We start from the raw sequence: 24,524 nt of genomic DNA, 5'->3' as shown, positions 1-24,524 counted from the left end.
CACGTGTAGGATGACGTGTTCTCCTCATCCACCGTTGAACTATCGGTTCACTGACTTAAAAACAATTAAATAAAGCCGATAAAAATATATTTCAGAAAAGCCTAAAACAAACCACGCCGACCCCACACGAATCCCGAGGCTAGTTTTTCTACGAACCGACAAAGTCGTACGCACCCGTCCAAAATAATTTGCGTAAGCAATGACAAAATCACTTCCATGTGGCTCTCGACACGCACCAACACTACTTCACCTGTTGACACGTGTCCGGCTGCTTTCTTATACCTTCCTCACTAAAGCCCCAAGTAACACTATCGTCCACATTGATTCTAGAACTAACTTTCTTCCTTTCCCGCCACGTGTCCCCTTTCTTCATCTATAAATTCAGTACTCTCCCTTGCGTTCTAAGTTTCAAGCGCCGTCATAGTATTTGGAGAGTCTTAAGAGTTTCGGAGTTTATTCTACTGCTACGTAGAGATAAGGAAATAGTGGTGAACTACCACAAAAAGAGGGGTAAAATAGTCAAAATCAAAATGTCGACTGAGTTACAGCTGCCTCCTGGTTTCAGATTTCATCCGACGGATGAGGAGCTCGTGACGCACTATTTATGCCGGAAATGTTTGTCGCAGCCAATAGCCGTCCCGATTATCGCGGAAATCGATCTTTACAAATTTGATCCTTGGGACCTCCCAGGTATTATTAATTTTGTTAATTTCACAATATCATGGATCTTGTTTTAGTTATGTACTTGGATTTTAATAATTTTCGTGGTTTTTAATTTGCAGATTTGGCTTTATACGGAGAAAAGGAGTGGTACTTTTTTTCGCCGAGGGATAGGAAGTACCCGAACGGTTCAAGGCCGAACCGAGCAGCGGGAAGCGGGTACTGGAAGGCGACTGGTGCCGATAAGCCGATTGGACAGCCAAAACCCTTGGGAATTAAGAAGGCTTTGGTGTTTTACGCCGGGAAAGCTCCTAAAGGGGAGAAAACCAACTGGATTATGCATGAGTATCGGTTAGCCGACGTCGATCGCTCGGCTCGTAAGAAGAACAGCTTAAGGGTATAGCGCCGTACCATTATTTTTCTGCTACCGTCGAGAATAAAATGGAGATTTTGCAGTATGATTTTTCTGACCTTAACGTGGAGGTTGAAATGACCCTTTTGACCTTTACCTGTCAATTTTCATAATTGGCGGCTGCCAGAACGGCATGAATATCGTGAGGCTAGGTTCTATGATCTGAATCTAAAATGTTTAATCTGTTAAATCAGAAGGTAACAAATTAAACAGTAAACCGGCCCACAAAACATGACCCCACGCGCAAAATTTAAACGGTCGTGATGCAGTGGGGTCTACCAGATAGGTACATTTGAGAATTGAGAAATATCTAAGCAGACGTTAAACGTCATTCACTTGGTCACGATGACCACTTGTCGCTGTAGCCAATTGTCTCAATTATTACTTTCCACTTAAGGAAATATTCCTTCTTATCACTTCATGTGAGCTCAGGAGATAGAGATAGATAAGAGACTGATTATTATTTGGTCATGACATAACAATCAACAATCATGTGATGGATAAATCCAACGGTTCTGATTTTTTTTTTTTTTGGCAGCTGGATGACTGGGTCTTATGTCGCATATACAACAAGAAAGGAAGCGTCGAGAGGCAGCAAAATCAAGCCGCTAACCGGAAAATGAATTCACCGGTAATGGAGGAGGATAGGAAACCTGATATATTTTCAAAGGGCGTGAACAAATCAGCACTTCCTCCGAATCCGGCGGCGGCTGCGACTGGAACGGTTAATGATTACGTGTACTTCGACACGTCGGATTCGGTGCCGAAGTTGCACACGGACTCGAGCTGCTCGGAGCAAGTGGTGTCACCGGAATTCACCTCCGAGGTGCAGAGCGAGCCAAAAATACAACCTTGGGATAACAATAACCTCGGGTTTCCGTATAATTACTTAGATGCCAATATGGACTTGAGCTTCAGTTCTCAGTTTCAAAGCAGTAATCAGCTGTCGCCGTTGCAGGATATGTTCATGTACCTTCAGAAGCCATTTTAAAGTGGGACCGTATAAGTTGGGCGATGTGGGGCCAAGATTTGATAGAATTGGTATTTGGTATTGTAGAAAGCCTTGAACGGTAACACGAGACGAAAGTCCATGAGTGTGCCTGTGCAGGGTCGACTAGCTGATCGGAGGGGTAGTTATTGGAGATACAGTTGTAGTTTTTGGCCGTTGGATCGTGCTGATCGGAAAATCTGCATTATAACAATTAGCATGTGTACACTGTTCTGTACAGCATGTGTATGTAGATAAGCAAAATGTTGTTGGGTTTCTAAAAAATTCTTAATATTTTGTAATGGGTTAGGCTTTCTCTATTCTATTATATGGAAAAAGGCGTATTGCCCTTTCCTTTTTTATTCTATTTTACTCTCTTGTTAATATAGTCCCGATGATTCATTGAATATTTTTTATGAAACTTTCAGTAGAATAATACTTTGCATATGAGGGTAAAACGTTATATTAATAATACGTGATATCAATAATAATATATCAAAATCATATATTAATTATAAGATAAATGAGTGCATATCGGCAACTGGCCTATTGCAGTGTTTCATAGTACTATTACAGTTGTCATGTGAATCACATCGAATATGTGCATTTCACCAACACAAAGCATATCTTCTATTGTTGATAATATTGAACTGATGGAATGGACCGGTATTGTTGGGCTCCCAACAATACGGGCCGAGAATGTGAGATGTGAACTGATAGCAAAGGAGCAAGATAAGACATGAATGGACTCTTAATGGGCCCATCATAGCCCACAAATAATGGCAGTTCGATTGGTATTTCAAAAATCTCATTGTGTCTGTACTTAGATACTGACTATACAAAGATCAAGTAATGAATGAGAAGAATGCCTAAACTTTGATGTATATAAAGGTCATAAAAAATTATTTTAACTTTGATTCTTAACTCAGACCCTAGCAACATGTCGTCTTCCTTCACCCCATGTGCTTATAATAACAAATTCATGTAACTTATCAATATCCCAATTGATTTTTTAGGTAGCAACGTATAATTCAATTGCATTTTGACCTATACAAGCATAAGTTAACGTTAAATATTACAAATTTCATGTTATATAATATAAAATTCCTATGTTTTATTAACACATTATGTCATTTATGTGCCTAATCAATACAATTGGGTCATGATTTTAAAATTTATCAATCATACGATTGAAAAAAAGAGAAAATAATTTATATACTATATGTGTTCATTGGTTTGATGCATAGATGAAACAAATATTCTTAAGTTTCTCTCTATTGAAGAGGCAAAACTCCAATTTGCCTAGCCATGACATGTTTTCTTGGTCAAAAAAACATTGGGGTATTCATCAGTTTGAGAGGTTTTAACTTCAGTATTGTGTTTTGATTAAACCCCATTTCAATCCCTAATTATTTCACATTTCCGATTAATTAAAGATTATGTTCATGTCTCCCTTTCACTAAAAAGTGGTGTAACTTCCACTTGACAAATCAAAGGAGCGTTTGGTTGTTGGTTGTTAAACTTGCAATCGTATGATATTTCATTCATCATTTCTGCCTTTTTTTTTTTTTTTTTTTTTTTGGACTAGTTTTGGTAAAAATTGTTGGAAAATTTAAACCCTTTCTCTGTCAGTTGTTGAACAACCAACACCATTCACAAAAGCATCACATGGTTAAAGTATTATTTGCATGATTGTTTTGCTAACATTACTTTAAACGTGTTGACATTAAATTATCAAGGGATTTTGTTCATTTAATCTTAAATATTTGTAAAATGATTATGCGGAAAACCTTATTTCATAATAACAAACTTGATTTATATAATCAAGTTTTTTTTTTTTTAATTATTCGAGCTAATAATGTGATTATATAATCATAATCTCATTATTATTCAAACAAAATTCAGTTTAAGAGACGATCCAAATTCAAGCCAAGAATTTTGGTCGGTGGCCCACGACCTCTTGCAAACATTTATAAAATTTAAACATAAAATATTATTTGATCCCCTATAATTCAATTTTTTCTTTGGATTCCCTTATTTGTTAGTTTATATTATAATTCTCTATTTAAAAACCATATTAAGACAAATTACTATAGAAATTTGGAAACAACTTTTAATCATTTTCTAACTTTAAAATAGTTTTTAAGATTGTATTGAAAAATTATTTTAAAAAACAATACAACTCATTTCTACCAAACGTAATTTAATAAGATTTATTATATCATTGTTTTATTAAAATATCAAATTTAATTTTGGTATTCCTCTTCTCATTCGTTGAACATTACACTTTTACCCAAGAAATGTCATTTCTTGATTCCAACGCTAAATCAAAGTGTCAACAATTTATGAGAAAATGAGAATAAAGTGACGTGCTAAACATAACATCAACAAATTGTGGGTAAGAAAGCGTTGATAATAGTATAAAAAGTTAAAAAGGATTGTTTAAAAGTATAAAGAAGGTGGGTGTGGTACGAAGCACATGGGAGAATATAGAGATCCAAGAAACATTTTGTGGGGGTAACTGATAATGGCAGAATTTATATAATATAATCCTCACTATTTCATGCTTCCCCAAGCATCTTTCATGTTCTTCCAAATCCAACTTATTTACTGTCTACACCCAGATCTTTCCTTAATATTTCTCTATCTTCTGTTTTATCTCTCAATTTTCCGATATGCTAAGTTGTGGGAGTGATTGGTTATTCATGAAAGATTAACCTTATATCACTAAGATTCGCACCAACGAAAAGTATGTAAATTCCTTTGTGAAATCTACGCAAGGGATTGTATGGAATTCGTGATGTGATGTGAGATCAATGAATGAATTAATAAAAACACAAACAAACAATTTTTAGAGTGGTTTAGATGCTTAGGCGTAAATCCTACACCCACTATTTTTGTATTATTTTATGTATTTTTTATACGCACCAGTACGACTTACAAAAATATGAATGAATCATCCTCCAATTAGGGAAAAAAATAAGTTTATATATTGTTACAATAATAAATTTATAAATAAAATTAACCTAAAAAAGGAATGACATATGATGTGAATCCGCGTTCTGGAGGTTGACTGCACAACAAGCCTAATGGTCAAGTTCGTGATTTACTCTCATCAGATTTGATCATTGGTGGTCGTTTCAAAATTGGGTATACAAAACAATTTACAGTTTATTAATGAAATCCAACTATTTTGACTGGTCTATAACTCTAATAAGCTTACTATTTCTTTATTACCTACTTTACTTTCAAAGGCTGCAAATGGGGTTACAAAATGGTACATATATTATGCTTTCTAACCCACATTCCCATGTTTTACTTGTAAAAGTGACCATCAATTTCAGCTTTTCTTGTTTACCTTTCATTTATTTTATGTAAATCAATTTTTCCATGATTATTATAGTTTAATAATGAGGCTATACTTTGACTAAAAAACAAATCCATTAAAAGGTAGGTTGGATGTAAAATCAGTCTCAATGTCTTACTATGCATGCATACATGTGGCATGATTAATTTATTGAATTGATTTTTTTAATTATAACACTGTTGTCTTGATATTTGACCAAATTTGTGGCTAGATCTCATTTATATAATTTTTTTTTTTTTTATAATATTAAAGATTAAATCTCATACAAATCTTAGGCATAAAGAGACCATTGTCATCAAACATACTGCAGACACAATTCGTAAATCCAGGACTTTTATAACCACAATATGCTTTAAAACAATAATAAATTATAAGAGATGTGACAGTCATTTAATTTCAAATATTTATTTACTTATTATTTCTCTGATTTTTATACTATTAAAACACTGCCCATTTAATTGCATGCAACCAAATTCATCTTCCAGGTGGTACCCACATATTCAAATCCGATGGCTACCATCCAGATCTGATCATCACATCACACATATCTGGAGCATGTGTCGTGTTATGTTTTATTATCCATTCTTAAATTCAAGGATATTTTTTTTGCCTTTATTAATAGATTTTTGAAACGTTTTCACTGAATTCTGATTCCTTTACATATGCTTAAACTAAACACTAATCAGCACCTTACTTGATTTAGAGAAAACATCAAAACGTGTGATATTTGTTATAAATAACATGAAGGCTTCGTTTGGTTGGATTTTGGGAATACTACTTTTAGTATTCCCAAAAAAGTTAAACAATAAAATACCAAAAAACTCATAATATTATTCAACTTTATTCAATATTTTTTAAACCCCCTAAATTTGTTAATTCAATTAAATACCCCTAAATATTTTTAATGTTTTTGTTACGGCGACTCCGGCCACCCTCCGGCGGTGGTGGCCGGCTGTCCGTATTTGAGGGTGGATTGGGGGTGTTTTTGTTAACTTTTAATGTTTTATTATAAAGGGTGTTTTGTAAAAAAACAAACATAGGGGGTATTTTCTCAATTTGTAAATCCTACATCGTAATACCCGCCCAATTCAACTTTTTTTTAACTTTTTTCAAAAAACTTTTCTCAAAAACACAAAATTGTGAACCAAACGGAGCCGAAATCTTATCTTAAATTTATAAAATATATGAAAACTGGGCAGAATGGTAAATTTTAGGGAAAAATCTTTTATTCACACTACTTGGAAGTTAACCTGTCACTGTTGCTCAGCTGTATCTCTCTGCACTGACAGTTAAAAACAAGAAATCTGCATCAGAAAAGGAAAACAAATCGATTTCAAAATATAAAATTGGAAAAAACAAATCCCAAAAATAAACAACCAATTGGTATCAATTTCTTCACTAGGCGCATCCGTTTTAACCTCATCCAATAGTAAAATTCCACGTAAAATTACAAAAATAATAAAACCCTAAAATGGAAAAAAGTGAAAATTAGAAAACGATAAAAATAATGAACAGGAAAACAAAAAACGAAACAAAACATAAAGAAAAGAAACGAAAAGACTGAGACTCTCTCACTGTCTGTCGCTGCCTTCATTGACGACGTAGAGCTCTTCTTTGGGTTTTATTTGTTGAAGCTCACTGAATTTTCAGTTATTTGAAGGTGTTTTTGATTAAGATTTTTAATTTTGTTTATAGTTAAAGAAAAGTACATGTGTTTTGAATTGGATTCGGTGATCTGATCTCCGTACGCCTCTCTCCCATTCTCTCTAAATTTGTTTTCATGTTGACAAATAGTCACATTTTCATTATTATTTAAATTGATAGTGCAATTCAATTCTACACTGTTATTATTTTTATTGTTATTTTAATCATGATATAAGTGTATGAAGATCTAATCGTTCCGGGACAAGTTCGGTTTTTGATCTTTATTCGATTAGTTGATGGTGTTGTAATTACAGAGACGGAGTTGGATTTGTTTGATTGAGGGTTGAAAGTGAAGCGTAGATTGAGTGAGCTGGCAGTGGTGAGTGCAATTGCTTGGGATTGGCATGGTGGACGATGATTGGACGGTGATGTTTTTCGGGCCGAGAAACCGGGTTTCGGGATAGCCGGAAGGGGGGAGTTCTTGGCATTTGCATTGTCGGTAGGCTTTTTCTTTCTTTATTTTTCTCATTTATAACCCATGAGGTGTTTGATCTTCACAAGAAAATCTATCTTTCTGGTTATATATTGTTGTTTGTTTTATCTTATGAAAGAATCGTTATTTTGGTTGGTACTCCTTTGATTTTTCTTTTTTCTTTTTTTATTCTGGGCTACCTGTAGAGGTGGACTAACATATTGAAATTTTGAAGAGTAAAATTATGTTTGTTGGAGATTTGGTTTTGTAAGTGTTGCATTATAAATATTCTTGTGAACTGGTTCGTGTAATTGATTTGTATTTTTGAGTGCATAATACCTTTTTACAGATCGTGTGTGTCATTTATTTATTTTTCATCTCCTTGTAGCTGGTATGTGAGGCCAGTTTACAGGAGTGGTTATGTAATTGTGTTGTATTTTTAAGAAATTAAGTTTTTTAATTGATATGTGGTTGATGAAAGTATTGTAGTATGGAAATAGGAAAGGTTGGTTAGCTTGGTTTTTGGTTTTGTTGTACAATTGCCTGATAACATTCATTTGTGCTCTTGTGTACAAGATTATATTGTTACTTTTATCTGTCAATTGGGGTTGATTTAATAATATTGATTAGTAACTTTGGTTTTCAGGCAGCCAAGGAGACGGTGAAGTTGTGTATTGGTGCAAATGTCAAAGTCTCCCTCCCCTGAACCACGAGAGCATAGATTTCCATTTGCTTCTCAGCCTAGGTTAGTTTTTTTGTTGTTTTCTTTATTTTATTTTTATAAAATCTGGCAATGAGACCTTTTTTTTTTTTAATATTTCTACAATGAAGTGTCATAAATATATAGGAACTATTAACATATTTCAAATGAGTAAATAAAAAGCCATCTGAAAAGAAATTATCAACTACTGATTTAGAGAATTATCATCATCTTCTCTGTTGAACCAGTAACCAGAATTAATTTGTATGTTTCTTTGTTAAATTCTGATTGATGTTAGATTATCATTCATTTTGGTGCCTCAGATGCTAATTAGTACAATTAATTTGCTGGTTACATCCAGGGCGTCAAATGGAACAGAAGGAATGGATGATCCAGACAGTACGATGTCTATGGTTGCTCAATTTATTGAGCAACTACATGCCAACATGTCTTCACCGCAAGAGAAAGAACTTATTACAGCACGTGTACTTGGTATTGCAAGATCAAGGAAGGAGGCCAGAACGCTCATTGGATCTCATGCCCAAGCAATGCCATTGTTCATATCCATTCTCAGGAGTGGCACCCCTGTGGCAAAAGTGAATGTTGCTGCAACTCTTAGTGTTCTATGCAAAGATGAAGAGTTACGATTAAAGGTGCTTCTTGGTGGGTGCATTCCACCATTGCTCTCCCTTTTGAAGTCAGAATCAACTGAAGCAAGGAAGGCAGCAGCAGAGGCAATATATGAGGTCTCCTCTGGTGGACTTTCAGATGATCATATTGGTATGAAAATATTTATTACAGAGGATGTGGTTCCCTCCTTATGGGATCAGCTTGATCCAAAGAACCAGCAGGATAAAGTGGTACAGGGGTTTGTTACTGGGGCCTTGAGGAATCTTTGTGGTGACATGAATGGGTATTGGAGGGCCACACTTGAGGCTGGAGGAGTAGATATTATAGTGGGTCTTCTATCTTCTGATAGTGCTGCTGCTCAGTCCAATGCAGCTTCTCTATTGGCCCGTCTGATGTTGGCTTTCAGTGATAGTACCCCCAAAGTAATAGACTCTGGAGCTGTCAAAGCTTTGCTACGGCTTGTGGGTCAGAATAATGATACTTCTGTTCGCGCTAGTGCTGCTGATGCTTTGGAGGCACTTTCGTCAAAGTCAACCAAAGCTAAGAAAGCTGTTGTGGATGCTGCAGGTGTTCCCGTTTTGATTGGGGCTATTGTTGCTCCTTCTAAAGAGTGTATGCAAGGGGAGTGTGGCCAGGCGCTGCAGGGACATGCAACACGAGCTTTAGCTAATATCTGTGGAGGGATGTCTGCTTTTATAATGTATCTTGGAGAACTATCTCAATCTCCTCGCCTAGCTGCTCCAGTTGCTGATATAATAGGAGCACTTGCCTATGCTCTGATGGTCTTCTGTCAAAGTTCTACAGTTGATGAGGAACCTTTTGATGCAACACTGATAGAAAATATATTAGTGATGCTACTGAAGCCTCGTGATAATAAACTAGTTCAAGAGCGTGTTCTTGAGGCTATGGCCAGCTTATATGGCAACATCTACCTCTCAAGATGCCTCAGTCATGCAGAAGCGAAGAAGGTGCTTGTAGGACTCATAACAATGGCTGCGGCTGATGTGCAGGAATATCTGGTAGTTTCTTTAACCAGGTTATGCCGTGATGGAATTGGCATCTGGGAGGCTGTTGGCAAGAGAGAAGGAGTTCAGTTGCTGATGTCATTGCTGGGCTTATCAAGTGAGCAGCATCAAGAGTATGCTGTTCAGTTGTTAGCAATCTTGACTGATCAGGTTGATGACAGCAAGTGGGCTATCACTGCTGCTGGTGGGATTCCTCCACTGGTGCAGTTATTAGAGACTGGATCTCAGAAGGCGAGGGAGGTTGCGGCTTATGTTCTATGGAATTTGTGCTGTCACAGTGAAGATATCCGTGCCTGTGTTGAAAGTGCTGGAGCTGTTCCAGCATTCTTATGGCTCCTAAGAAGTGGTGGAATGAAAGGGCAAGCAGCCTCAGCTATGGCACTTACAAAGCTTGTCCGGACAGCTGATTCTGCCACCATTAATCAGTTGCTAGCTTTGCTCCTAGGAGACTCACCAAATTCGAAGGCCCATATTATTGAAGTTTTGGGTCATGTACTTACAGTGGCATCACAAAAGGATCTTTTGCAGAAGGGATCTGCAGCTAATAGAGGGCTGAGATCTCTTGTCCAGGTGCTCAATTCCTCCAATGAAGAAACCCAAGAAAATGCTGCTTCTGTACTAGCTGATTTATTCAGCACGAGACAAGATATCTGTGATAGTCTTGCAATTGATGAGATTGTGAAGCCATGTATGAAGCTTTTAACCAGCAATAGTCAAGTCATTGCCACACAGTCAGCTCGAGCATTGGCTGCTCTTTCCCGTCCAACCAAAACTAAAACGACAAACAAGATGTCTTACATTACAGAAGGGGATGTCAATCCTCTGATTAAGTTGGCTAAAACTTCTTCTATAGATGCTGCTGAAACTGCTGTTGCTGCTTTGGCCAATCTTCTCTCTGATCCCCAGGTTGCTGCAGAAGCCCTGGTCGAAGATGTTGTTTCTGCTTTGACAAGAGTACTGGCAGAAGGAACTTCAGAAGGTAAGAAGAACGCATCACGGGCTTTACATCAGTTACTCAAGCATTTTCCAGTTGGTGATGTGCTCAAAGGAAATGCACAGTGTCGTTTTGCTGTTAACACAGTTGTTGATTCTGTGAATGCAATGAATATGGATGGCACTGATGCTGCAGATGCTTTAGAAGTAATTTCACTTTTGGCCAGGACAAAGCAGGATTCAAACCTCTCATACCCGCCATGGGCTGCCCTTGTCGAAGTTCCTTCAAGCTTAGAACCTCTTGTGCGCTGTCTGGCAGAGGGGCCACCTTCATTGCAAGATAAGGCTATAGAAATTCTGTCTAGGTTTTGCGGCGATCAACCATTTGTACTAAGTGATCTGTTGGTTGCAAGATCAACATCCACTGTTGCTTTAGCTAATAGAATAATGCACTCATCCAGCCTAGAAGTTAGAGTTGGGGGGACAGCATTACTCATTTGTGCTGCAAAGGAGCACAAAGAACAGTCAATGGATGCAATTGATCTGTCAGGATATTTGAAATCCCTTATATATACTTTAGTGGATATGATGAAGCAGAATTCTAGCTGTTCCTCTTTAGAAATTGAATTCATTACTCCAAGACGTTACGTGGAAAGAGCTCCATTTCAGAAAGGTGATTATTTTGATATTCCTGATCCAGCCATTGTCTTGGGGGCTACTGTTGCCTTATGGTTGCTATCAATAATTTCTTCCTATCATACAAAAAATAAACTCACTGTAGTGGAAGCTGGTGGACTTGAGGTTCTATCTGACAAACTTGCAACTTGTGCTTCCAATCCACAGGTATAGCCTGATCTATCCTTTTAAATTGTTTGGGTTTTAACCCTTTATCTTTTTGGTTGGGCTTCTATTGTATTTATGGTATTATGCATTTTTTTGGTCTAAATTTTGTCCAATTTTGATTGGTGGCTAAAATTAAACTCCTGTTGCTTTGCAGGCTGAATTTGAAGATACAGACGGTGTATGGATAAGTGCCATGCTCCTGGCCATTTTGTTTCAAGATGCTAATGTTGCTCTATCTCCTGCAACAATGAGCATCATACCCTCACTTGCTCTTCTGCTGAGATCTGATCAAGTGATTGATAGATACTTTGCTGCCCAGGCAATGGCTAGTCTTATTTCTAGTGGAAGCAAGGGCATAAATCTTGCTATTGCAAATTCAGGTGCTGTTGCTGGCTTGATAGCTCTAATTGGCTACATAGAATCAGATATGCCAAACCTTGTAGCATTATCCGAAGAATTTTTATTGGTAAGAACTCCTGATCAAGTTGTTTTGGAACAACTTTTTGAAATTGAGGATGTAAGAGTTGGCTCTATTGCACGGAAATCGATTCCTCTGTTAGTGGATCTCTTGAGACCCATTCCCGATAGGCCAGGTGCCCCTCCAATTGCTGTTCAACTCTTGACTCGCATTGCAGATGGAAGTAATACAAATAAATTAATCATGGCTGAAGCTGGAGCTCTTGATGCTCTAACAAAATACCTATCATTGAGCCCTCAAGACTCAACAGAGGCTGCCATATGTGAATTATTGAGAATATTGTATAGCAATCCTGATCTTATCCGATATGAAGCATCCCTTAGTTCCCTGAATCAACTCATTGCCGTTCTGCGTTTGGGCTCAAGAGGTGCTAGACTTAGTGCTGCAAGGGCCCTCTGTGAACTTTTTGATGCAGAGAATGTTAGAGACTCTGAATTGGCTTGGCAGGCTGTTCAGCCATTGGTTGACATGCTTAATGCTGCATCAGAGTGTGAGCAAGAGGTTGCTCTTGTTTCTTTGATCAAGTTGACATCGGGAAATCCCTCAAAAGCAGGTTTATTGACTGATGTAGAAGGAAACCCACTTGAGAGTCTATACAAAATATTATCAACTGCTTCATCCTTGGAATTGAAGAGAAATTCTGCCGAACTTTGTTTCATTATGTTTGGTAATACAAAAATGAGAACATCTCCAATTGCTTCTGAATGCATACAGTGCCTTGTATCACTTATGCAGTCTGACACAAGTACAGCCGTGGAATCTGCTGTTTGTGCTTTTGAGAGATTATTGGACGATGAGCAACAAGTCGAGTTTGCAGCAGTTTATGATGTTGTGGATCTACTTGTTAGCTTGGTTTCTGGGGAAAACCATCGACTCATTGAGGCTAGCATATGTGCCCTCATAAAATTAGGGAAAGACCGGACTCCATGCAAATTGGAAATGGTAAAAGCTGGCGTTATTGATAACTGTCTTGAGCTACTCCCAGTTGCACGTAGTTCTTTGTGCTCCTCCATTGCGCAACTGTTCCGCATTTTAACAAATAGCAGTGCAATTGCTAGGAGTTCTGATGCTGCAAAAATAGTAGAACCCCTTTTCATGGTCTTGCTTCGTCCAGATTTCAATCTGTGGGGACAGCATAGTGCCTTGCAGGCACTTGTGAACATTTTGGAAAAACCACAAAGCCTCGCAACTTTGAAGCTGACTCCAAGCCAAGTCATTGAGCCTTTGATTTCATTTTTGGAGTCTCCTTCTCAAGCCATCCAGCAGCTCGGCACAGAACTGTTAAGTCATCTACTTGCGCAGGAACATTTCCAGCAGGACATCACCACAAAAAATGCTGTTGTTCCACTTGTGCAGCTTGCTGGAATTGGAATACTGAACCTGCAGCAAACAGCAGTAAAAGCATTAGAAAAAATCTCCACAAGCTGGCCAAAAGCAGTTGCTGATGCTGGAGGTATTTTTGAGCTTGCAAAGGTTATTATCCAAGATGATCCTCAACCTCCTCATTCATTGTGGGAATCAGCTGCTTTGGTACTCTCAAATGTTTTGCATTGCAATGCAAAGTACTATTTTAAAGTTCCGGTGGTAGTTCTGGTCAGAATGTTGCACTCAACACTGGAGAGCACCATCACTGTGGCTCTTAATGCCTTGCTTGTCCATGAAAAGACTGATGCTTCAAGCGCTGAACAGATGGCTCAAGCTGGTGCCATATATGCTTTGGTGGATTTACTTAGATCTCATCAGTGTGAAGAAGAATCAGGAAGGTTACTAGAAGCCTTGTTTAACAATGTGAGGATACGAGAGATGAAGGTTTCCAAGTATGCAATTGCACCATTATCACAGTATTTGTTAGACCCCCAAACCAGATCAGAGTCAGGCAGGCTTCTTGCAGCTTTAGCCCTTGGAGACCTCTCTCAGCATGAAGGGCTTGCTAGAGCCAGTGATTCTGTGTCTGCATGTCGTGCACTGATAAGCTTGCTTGAGGATCAAACAACAGAAGAAATGAAAATGGTGGCAATTTGTGCATTGCAGAACTTTGTAATGAACAGTAGAACTAATAGGAGAGCTGTTGCAGAAGCAGGTGGGATATTAGTTGTTCAAGAGCTACTATTGTCTCCAAATGCAGAAGTTGCTGGGCAGGCAGCATTGCTAATCAAATTTTTATTTTCCAATCACACACTCCAAGAATATGTATCGAATGAGCTTATCAGATCTTTGACAGGTAAATTAGATCATGATGGGTCACCTTGTGTCACATGTTTTGATAATTTTTACTAAAATATTGGCATCAAGTTTCTTTTGTTGTGATTTCATTCATACTATAAAGTTTCTGCAAAAAATAAAATAAAATAATGGAAAAGAACAAAATAAATTATATTTTGTATTTAAGGAAACTTCAAGGAGCAATATACAGCAAAACCGCATTGAGATAGCTTGCTGTCGGAACATGTAGTCACCTACCAATATTTTGCTGCCTTTTTGTTTTCATTTAGTATGAATATTTTCTCTCTGGCTGTGGTGATTATCAATTGTTTCTTAGCTTGTTTTTCCACTTAAACAGTGAAAGTTTTCAATGCTTCTTGTACAGCTGCACTGGAGAGAGAGTTGTGGTCTACAGCAACTATTAATGAAGAGGTGTTAAGGACATTACATGTGATATTTATGAACTTCCCTAAGCTTCATATTTCTGAAGCAGCCACCCTGTGCATCCCTCATTTGGTTGGAGCACTTAAGTCTGGAAGTGAGGCCGCTCAGGAGTCTGTATTGGACACCCTATGCTTGTTAAAACATTCTTGGTCAACCATGCCGATAGATATTGCAAAGTCTCAAGCCATGATTGCTGCTGAAGCCATTCCTATTCTGCAAATGCTGATGAAAACCTGCCCACCAAGTTTCCATGATAGAGCAGACAGCCTCCTACACTGCTTACCAGGGTGTTTGACTGTTACAATTAAGCGTGGTAACAATCTAAAGCAGACCATGGGAACCACTAATGCTTTTTGTCGATTGACAATAGGCAATGGTCCTCCACGGCAAACCAAGGTAATTTTTCTATTAAGGAATTTAATAGAATGGACAGTTCTAGACAGATCTGCCACATTATATATAATGTTCATATCATTGCATTCTAAGTTTCCAACCTTTTGGATGTCTTTGAGGCTCCATTATCTTTTTCTGCTTTTATCTGTTGACAGAAAGAACTCTACATCCGTAATTCATAATTTGCAAAATTTCATGTTCTACCATGATTTTAAAAGAGGGGACTCAGATCGAAAAAGTTTGAGGATTGTTTGCTACAGAAGTTCTGATTGTATCATCCTCCTTGTACTGACTTGTTTGTGTTTTATTATTATTAGGTGGTCAACCACAGTATTTCTCCTGAATGGAAAGAAGGGTTCACATGGGCCTTTGATGTACCTCCGAAGGGACAAAAACTCCACATCTTATGCAAAAGCAAAAATACTTTTGGGAAGGTAATTAGATATCCAAATTATGCTTTAAGCACTTTCACTGCGGTGGATAAAGCTTTTCATTTAGTGGTTGCAATCATCAATCTGGTGCTGGTTTATTTACAGCTGAGAAATTCACTCATACTGGAAATGCATAAATTGATGGTTACAGAAAAACATTTGCATATGCTTGTCTTGATATGCTATATCGTAGTCAGTCAATTGCTAGAATGATACAGTTTAAATTGCACATAAAACATATTGATTTTGGTTACTAATTTGGAAAGGTGGGCTTTTTCAGACAACTCTTGGAAAAGTGACTATCCAAATTGACAAAGTTGTGACGGAAGGAGTTTACAGCGGTTTGTTCAGTCTAAATCATGACAGCAACAAAGATGGCTCTTCCAGAACGCTTGAAATTGAGATAATCTGGTCCAACAGGTTGTCAAATGATGACATATAAGAGGGTTACTTCTGTCCATGCACAGACAGTAAAATCAAACAGGTGCAGCAAGTTACTGATGAAGCTGAACAGAGAAGAGTTGACAGTCGTTTGACTCAGATGGGTGCCCGTGATTGGTTTGCTTGTAAGTATTTATATCTTGCAGAGGTTCAGTTTTGTAGTAAGCAGGATTAAGCTGCTTAACATGTAAAGTATAAAATGTTCATTGATTTATGGAGACAAAAGGAGTCGAAAGCGTTTCCCACGTTAGTGATTATAAAAAAAAGAATGTTTAGTAGTTTGTTGTACAGATGAGTCTTTAGGAGCTAGCAACTTAAAAAAGTTACTAGAAAAAATATCGCATTAAGTTTAAGAATGATCAAATGGGCTTTTGGCACAAAGTGCTGCCTCTTTAGTGATGGAAATAGGATGTATGTGTGCTTTTATTCTGCTACCCTGACAAGGTATTTATGCAAAGAAGTTGCATATAATCAAAGATGCCGTTTGCAGATTTTGTTGCCTTAATTTGTTTTATTTCTTCAAAATTATTTGATTTCCATGACAATTTTGTAGCCAGACGTCAAAAAGAAGCCACTGCTGTTAGCCTTTTATTGTATGCATAAGAAGTTGGTGGGTGTTTAGTATTGTTTTAAAAATCGGACTGTTTCTTCACCCGGTTAAGGGGTCGGTTCCTGGGTTGACCGATCAGTCTGACTGATATAACAACAGACAGATCTATGAATAATTTTTAGTCCTTATAAGTTTAATAACCCACAAATTTACTCATAAAACTTACACATGAATCCCTAATTTCCAGTCCTTATAAGTTTAATAACCCACAAATTTACTCTTAAAACTTACACATGAATCCCTGTATATTTGAAATAACTTGCACATTAATAACTATATATTTGAAATAACACTTTTATTATTAATTATTTTTTTCTCTCTTCCCATCACTTTCATCTTTCTTTTCTTTTCTCTCTTCTCATCACTTTCATCTTTCTCATTTCTCATTTTTTCTCCTTCTCCCGGTCAATTTCTTCTTTCTTCTATCCCTTTTCCCTTTTTTCCAATAACTTTTTTCTCTTTCTTCTTCCTTCCTCTTTCTCTTCGTCTCCTCTTCTCTTTCTTCTAATCTTTCTTCCTTCCTCTATTCTTCTTCGTCTCCTCCTCTTTCTTCTAATCTTCTTCCTTCGTCTATTCTTCTTCGTCTCCTCTTCTCTTTCTTTTTCCTCTCCTCTTCTCTTTCTTCTTCTTCTTTACATGGCAGATTTTAGAGTAAGAAAATGAATGAATGAATGAATGTTTGCTGGCTCAATGAAATAAAGAATAAAACGATGCTGCAAATCTGGTTTAGAAATTAGGGATTACATTAACCCCAAACCAGTGAACCATTTTAAGCTCCAAACCGGTCGGACCGACGGTTTTTACTCTTCTGATGGTCTATTAGCGATCCAAAACGGGTTTATGTTATTTCTGGTTTTATGCTAACTTGGATCGGAGTTCAGGCCGACTCCCAGTCAGACCGACCAGTTCCGGTTTTAAAACGGAGGTTTTTAGGGGCCCAATCAGTCTCGATCAAGAAAAGTTTCATTTGCAGGATAATTATGCAATAAGGAAATATGCATTAGCAATTTAGCATCCATGCACTCTAATTTTCAAAAACAACCAATTAAAGAAACATTAAAGATTTTACACATATTAATATTCCAGATCATGCACCCTTGGGAGTAATTTAGCAGGATGAAAAAGAGTGACATGAAAATAAAAAGTAGAACATAGCTTTTCGAGCACAAATTTTTGCTAAGGGACAGTTGGGCAGAACATGCAGACAGAAAAGAGGAACTCCTAAAAATGTATTTGGACATGCACATAAATGTACAATCTGGGATCCCCTCGTGAATATGTATGGTTAGATCCAACATTTGTTAACTCTACATTCTTTTAAGTGTTCATAGCATATGTACTACGTTAGAGAACAATATGATATTTGCTAGTTGTACTCAGAAATTGACCAAAATAACGACATTGGAGCTTGTCTGCTATTGTCACCATAAGAAACCATTTTAACTCACAAGTGAAATGGAACATGTCCAAACTTGACAAAAATATCTACTTTGCAGCAGCAACAAGGGCAGATCTAGCTTTTGTAAAAGTAGAAATCAGTGATCCAAGCTGTAGCTTGTCATTGCATCCAAAACTCAATCTGTACCTGCAAATTGTATGGATCACATAATTAATGAAAAAGCCATTACATGTTCCAACTACCGTCAGATTTGAATTTAATACAAGTAGGGCATCCTATAATGTGAAATCTAACCATCTACAGAATATACTAAAGTGAAACAATGGCTACTTTCAGACTCTACTTGTGTTATTAAAAACAAGGAAGAAGGAACATCAAAAAATTGCAAGGCATAGAACTTACTCTATGTCGGCCAAATCATTAATCAGCCGAACTCGGACATCTGATGGCATCTTAATCTTAAAAACAAACCTGTCAGAATAAATGCTGTGGAGATGAGATCATTGAATCAATCCATGAATGTATATTTAAATTTACCCAGAGCGCTTACATTGACACTTCTCTTACAATATCTACCAACGCCAACCCTTTCTTTGTTTTCATTTCTGATATTCCTGAAATGTGAAAATTAAAAAATTAAAAAATTAAGAATGTAATAATTACAGCAACAGAACAGTAAACCACATCAATTGCATAGTAAATGAAAGAAGGTGATGAGTACGCTTTAAACTATCTGCAAATGATTCATTCAGAAGCCAGTAAGATATCTGCTCAATGTCATTAGGCAAAGGATTTCCAGTGCACAGGTATACAGCTTCTTCTGTAATTTGCTGAGAAGCCATATGAGTTGACTGCATACATCAAAAAACAGATTAACAAACTCAATCTTCAACCAATAATGAAGACATGAATAAACATGAGAATACCAAAAGGTTTCCACCCTATTTAAAAGTAAAGGATCTAGAAAAAACAGCATCATCTTTAGCAGTACAAGTCTTTGTTCTAAAGAGATGGTTAATTTTTGCCATGATGACAACATATACAAGAATAAGCATTTCCTCCAAATTATACTTTAATGCAATTCTAATGTTTTACTGTTTGCATGTACAGGTACAAACAAAACCAATTAAAACATAATTTTCAGCATTTTGTGCATTCTAGATCAACAATCACCATAGATCATCAAGAGAAGGTATTTCAAGTTCTTGCTATAACAATACATCACAGTTAAGATACCAAAAATATTGAGGGGTGATCTATTTCTTTCTTCTTTGTTATTTCAAAATTTGATTTTGCTAAATCAGAATCACAAAGATCCTCCTCTCCCCTCCCCAAGAATAAAAGGAAATGAAAAGCACTTGATCTTAACGTACTGGTCACTACCCTAATTCACATCTCTAGAACACTGAAGTGTGACCACACAACTCAAGTGAGAGAATTATACCTGCAAAATGTTCAAGGCCTTTCTCATATCACCATTGCATAGCCGTACAAGTGCTGCTAAGCCGCTCTCAGTGACGTCAAGCCTAGTGCGATGAAGAAAGAACGCATTAAATTATATTATTGCATAATTTTCTACTACACAGCTGAAATGACAACAGCTACAACCATATAACAATAACTGTAGAATAAGCATTTTTCTAAATAATCATAGTGCTAAAGCAAAGACAATATAAAAAACACCACCATCTAGGTGAGCTGATATGCTTCAACTTCATTGATATGATAAAGCACCTCATGAATGCTCTTTCCAAATTTACATGAAGTGGGCCCCCAAAAAAACTCTTAGTTCCCCCTCATCAAGTAATTCTTTTAAAATTTAAACCCAATTAAACATTTGATTTGTGCACCAGAAATGGCCAGCAAACTTTTGGAAGAAAAAAACCTTTCAAGCATTCTAGGAGACCAGTATTGACTTACCAACAAGCAATTCTACAATAAGACTTGCCTTTTATCCTCCCATGAAAATAAATCACAGAAACAAGGAGGATTTCCACACTTAATTACCATCAGAATTTTGCCTCTACAAAAAGCAACCAAAATGTAACACTATAAAAACAAGGCTGCTCATAAGTGGTTGATAATGCTGTGCATATTATGATTCAGATTTAGGAAATGATGAACTGTAGATGACTCCAGGATGAACAATGATGTAACAGTGATGCCTACATATGTAGCAACTTTTTTCTTAAATAACACAGTAAATGAAAAAGGCGTAGAAAAATTACCCTTCAGCCTTTACAACATGTTTGAGTCGCTCAGTGACATGACTTGGTTCAAGAGGAGCAAACCGGAATCTAGTACATCTAGACTGAAGAGCTGGAATAATCTTGTTGACATGATTACAGATAAGTGTGAACCTAGTGTTCTTTGTGTATTTCTCAATCACTACACCAAAATCATTCACAAATGAAAGAAAAGAAGGTATGAAAAACTTAACTAGGTGAAAGAAATATCAATAAATAAAGTGGATTAGAAGCAGTTCATACCTCTACGCAGGGCAAACTGAGCATCCTTTGTCATGGCATCTGCCTCATCAAGCAAGACCAACTTCACTGATGCCTTTGCACTACAAAGACAAGACTTAGTAATCAATAACTTTGTTAAAGTACTATCTGTCTAGGATCCTGTCAAGCTCAAAGCCATTTAACATGACTACTACAAAGACAACATAAATGTATTGCTTTGCAATATATCATTATCAAAATCAAAATCACTGAGAGACACAAAGCAATATCAACTTCATTAAAGTGATTCTCAGATGTACGAAAACATGACACTTGTAGAAAGAAAGAAACCTATAGCTCATTGAAATGCCAAAATAGATGAGGAGAAAAGATTTTTAAAATGTGATCTAAATCACCAATTACAGGGAGATAAATTTCCTATAACATCTCGATCATTTACTGGAAGTTAATCACTTTACCACATTTAGATAACACCAAGTTCCTATAACAGTACAATTAGGTATACGAAGAGCCCTTAAAAAATTCCACAAGACGAACAGAGACTTTCATTGTTATCTTGCTCGAGTCTAACATTACATTCAAAACATGCATAAGCAAACTGACTACACTTTCCATAAATACTTGAATCGTTAAATTTCAAACAACTAGAATCACAGCAGTCACACCTAGATATCCTAATAACATACATAGAATCTCAAGCAAATAAGTGTTACTTTACCCAAAGGAGAAGCTTTGAGTGCTGGCAAAATCTTGGATCTGTTGCCTTACGACATCAATTCCTCTATCGTCAGACGCATTGAGCTCCAGAATCATATTATGGTACTGCGCTCCGTAAAGCTTCCGTGCAACAGCGAGAATAGTAGACGTTTTGCCCGTACCAGGAGGGCCGTACAATAAGAGATGTGGCAGTCTGTTCTCGCTAGTCAATCTATCAACTATTCGACCACAACAACAGCGAATAAAAATTTTATGAACTTTCTCGAGAAACAAACGAGAAATTAGAGAAAAACAAATTAAGCAATGTAAACCCTAGAAATTAAAAAAAAAAAAAAGTAAATAAGAGAGAAAGAGAATACTGGTGTCGACAATGTCGCGATGAGCAGCCACGTCAGCGAGGGACTGAGGGCGGTACTTCTCGACCCAAGGAGTGGCTTTGGTATCAGGTGGTGCGGTTGTAACGACGACATTTTTTCCCTTGTTGTTCGATTTCAGAGTGTTGTTTAGGTTTTGGTTCTCGTCTTCGTCGATGTCCATGAGTGAAACGGTGTCCGCCATCTTGTTAGTCGGGGCACCAGTGCGGCGGTGCCTTAGGTTACTGAGTCTACGCTACTGTCAGAGCGTGTTTGGGAGAAGACGTTTTTTGTGTGAGTAGCGGAATGGCGCCAATCATGTTCAGAGGCGGGATCTGATTCGGGTATTAGGGCGGGTCAAAACAATCCGGGTATGAACTTTTTTGGCGTCCCGCTCTGTACTGTATTGAATTATTCAAATACTTATTAAATATTGTCTTTTAAAAAAGAAAAAGGAAACTACTATCTTATATTAGCCCAATTATGTTTTTTTTTTTCCTTAATTTGTGTAATTTCCAATCAGATGCAGCCATTTATATTCATCTGCCTAATTTTAAGCATCTTTTGCTACGGTGAATTCAACTCATTGACTCGTAGTTATTTACAATGTTGATTAAATAAGTACCATATGCCCCAAGTCTATGGCACCTTGCTCATTTTGACTATCATGGGTTAGTTTATAGTAATAGACCTCGAATTGTACATATGTAATACCTATATAAGCATGTTTGATTAGGTAATCTGATAATTTTATAATTTTTTGTGTGTTGTTTAGGCTGTGACACATGTTTGGAGGTGACTACATTTTAATTTTTATTAATATCTCCAAAATACTTTGTAATTCATCCATATTTATCAACATTACATATAATATGTGTATGCGAAACCACTACTGGATGATATAGCAGTCAACTAAAACTCTTTAGTGTATTACTCAATAGATCTTGAATTCGATCTATCTGGGTTATTAATAAGGGTGGTCATTGAAGAGATTTACCTGATTATCAACTTCACGTCCTGAGGGATTAGTTGAAGTACGTGTAAACTAGTCCGGATACCCCGATCACCCAAAAAAAATATGTGTACTAAAAGACATTTAATAATTTCTGTAAGATTATAACATATTAATTATCAAAAAAACTTACCCAAAGCAGCATTATAGATAAAATCTGATTTTTGAACCATCACTTTCACAAATACTATACACATATAAAATAACAATGTAAACGATATGTTTTGACAATATAATATATTTGTGTTAATGGTTTACAATAAAGAAAAACTAGGTCCCAAATTCAAAGGAATTAGATCTGGAACTGTTGGTTCTAATTCCTAAAAACTTGAAATCGGAACCTGTAACACAGGTTCTGGTTCGGTTCCGGGTACCCAAAAAAATATCAATTACACCCTATTTAAAAAAAAATGACAAATAAACCCTTATAAAATTACAATTACACCTCAAAAAATTAAGTGCAAAACATTAAATAATATATTTGTTTATATTTACTTGATGTTTGATGCTTGGTTATAAGTATTTAATTATTTGTTTTCACCGATAATAAACATTTAAAAGTTATTACTTAACGTAAATGTCTTAATGTGTATTAATCAAGTAATAAGTGAAACTTAAATATTAATAAAAATATTTTGAAAAACTCAGGCCGTGTTTGGTTCAGTATTCTATTAATTTTTTTAGTCAGATTTTTAAAATACACGTTTGGCATATTATTCAGGGAATCAAATTTTGAATTCCTGACTAATCTGATTTAGGTGGCACTACAGTTTCCTTTTTTTTTTTTTTTCCCGTCTTTTCTTCGTTTCTCTCATTCTTCTTTTATCTTTGGCTTTCACTTTTATATACCACAGCTTTTACCTTCTTCTTCAAAGATCAGAACCAGCGACCGCACACCTCTTCCACATTTCTTCTTCAAAAATTACATCAGAAACTGCCACTCTCTCCACGTTACAACCACCACACACCCTTTCACCTCATTAAAAACAGCACCAAAAACACTTCCGCGCTTAAGACTCAAGAAACACCACCATCTTTCGGTTTCCTCTGACAAACCGAGGCCTGCAGGTACGAGAACCCCCCCCCCCCCCCCCCCCCCCAAAAAAAAAAAGAATTCTATTTATAAATCATTTATAATAAAATATGCAAACAATTTTTCTACATTTATTCAACTCTAATACACTATCCTAAATATTTTATCAAAACAAATCATCTTCTTGTGAATAATAACCCAACTAAATATTCTACCAAACAATTTTTTTTCAAATATTTTTCGAAATGATAATTCAACTCAATTTTACAATAATATTTCAAAAATACATTCAAAATAACTAAACAAACGCAAAATTAATAAACTTTTGAACTAAGATAAAAAAAACCATATTTTTTTATATATTTATATGATGCAAAATTCAAAAACCCTATTCTTTAATATTATATTTTTAGTCTCAGTTTGTTCCCGTTCCTTGATTTGGAATCGAAACTAGAACTACACAGTATTGGTTACAATTTTTTAGAAGGAACCTACCCTGTTATAGCTGGTTCCAGGCGGATCGGAATCGACACCCGAATACCTTTCATGTCCGTTCTACCCTAAAATTTTGCCTACCCTAAAAAAACTATAATAGCGTGAATTGAACGAAAAATTATTTAATTCTTTACACATGTAATCTGATTAACGTTTCTATATTTTTTATAATAATTTTGACAAATTAATACGTTACATTTTAGCCCCAGTCCTACCAAAATTTGAACTGCCATTCGTTTCTTACCATTTTTTTTTTTTTTTTGCCCGGGTCCAAAACGAAGAGAACACCTGAAAGAACAAAGGCAGCAAAGGACATTCCAGGCATTTCACTCTCATTAAATACCGAAAAAGGCAGCGGACAAAAAACCACTCAG

At 36.5% G+C, this 24,524-nt stretch overlaps 3 protein-coding genes across 4 annotated transcripts; 2 read left to right on the top strand and 1 right to left on the bottom strand.

Annotated features, from left to right (window-relative positions):
* Positions 1–376: 376 nt before the first annotated feature.
* LOC116131611 (NAC domain-containing protein 2-like) lies at positions 377–2,432 on the top strand. The gene is made up of 3 exons (XM_031417272.1): positions 377–690; positions 783–1,057; positions 1,611–2,432. The coding sequence occupies exons 1-3, from the start codon at positions 531–533 to the stop codon at positions 2,061–2,063; spliced, it is 888 nt and encodes a 295-aa protein (XP_031273132.1). The 5' UTR covers positions 377–530; the 3' UTR covers positions 2,064–2,432.
* Positions 2,433–6,978: 4,546 nt separating this feature from the next.
* On the top strand, positions 6,979–16,578 carry LOC116131599 (protein CELLULOSE SYNTHASE INTERACTIVE 3). 2 transcript variants are annotated; one of them, XM_031417254.1, is made up of 8 exons: positions 6,979–7,087; positions 7,386–7,570; positions 8,190–8,288; positions 8,605–11,674; positions 11,829–14,373; positions 14,740–15,194; positions 15,509–15,625; positions 15,903–16,578. In XM_031417254.1, exons 3-8 carry the CDS (start codon positions 8,227–8,229, stop codon positions 16,062–16,064), a joined length of 6,411 nt encoding a protein of 2,136 aa, XP_031273114.1. In that variant the 5' UTR covers positions 6,979–7,087; positions 7,386–7,570; positions 8,190–8,226; the 3' UTR covers positions 16,065–16,578. The 2 variants fall into 2 exon arrangements, with proteins under 2 accessions (XP_031273114.1, XP_031273113.1); XM_031417253.1 differs by having other exon boundaries at positions 6,982–7,570.
* Positions 16,579–17,875: 1,297 nt separating this feature from the next.
* On the bottom strand, positions 17,876–21,926 carry LOC116131615 (replication factor C subunit 3). Its single transcript, XM_031417276.1, has 9 exons — positions 21,617–21,926; positions 21,259–21,475; positions 20,562–20,641; positions 20,301–20,460; positions 19,517–19,598; positions 18,794–18,923; positions 18,623–18,686; positions 18,475–18,543; positions 17,876–18,258 (listed from the first exon to the last, which is right to left on the bottom strand). The coding sequence occupies exons 1-9, from the start codon at positions 21,813–21,815 to the stop codon at positions 18,159–18,161; spliced, it is 1,101 nt and encodes a 366-aa protein (XP_031273136.1). The 5' UTR covers positions 21,816–21,926; the 3' UTR covers positions 17,876–18,158.
* Positions 21,927–24,524: the final 2,598 nt, after the last annotated feature.

The sequence above is a fragment of the Pistacia vera genome, unplaced genomic scaffold (assembly GCF_008641045.1).
Source record: "Pistacia vera cultivar Batoury unplaced genomic scaffold, PisVer_v2 Contig235, whole genome shotgun sequence".
NCBI classification, from domain to species: Eukaryota; Viridiplantae; Streptophyta; class Magnoliopsida; order Sapindales; family Anacardiaceae; genus Pistacia; species Pistacia vera.
Note: the sequence above shows the minus strand (reverse complement) of the source record. Positions and strands in the feature narration are given on the sequence as shown.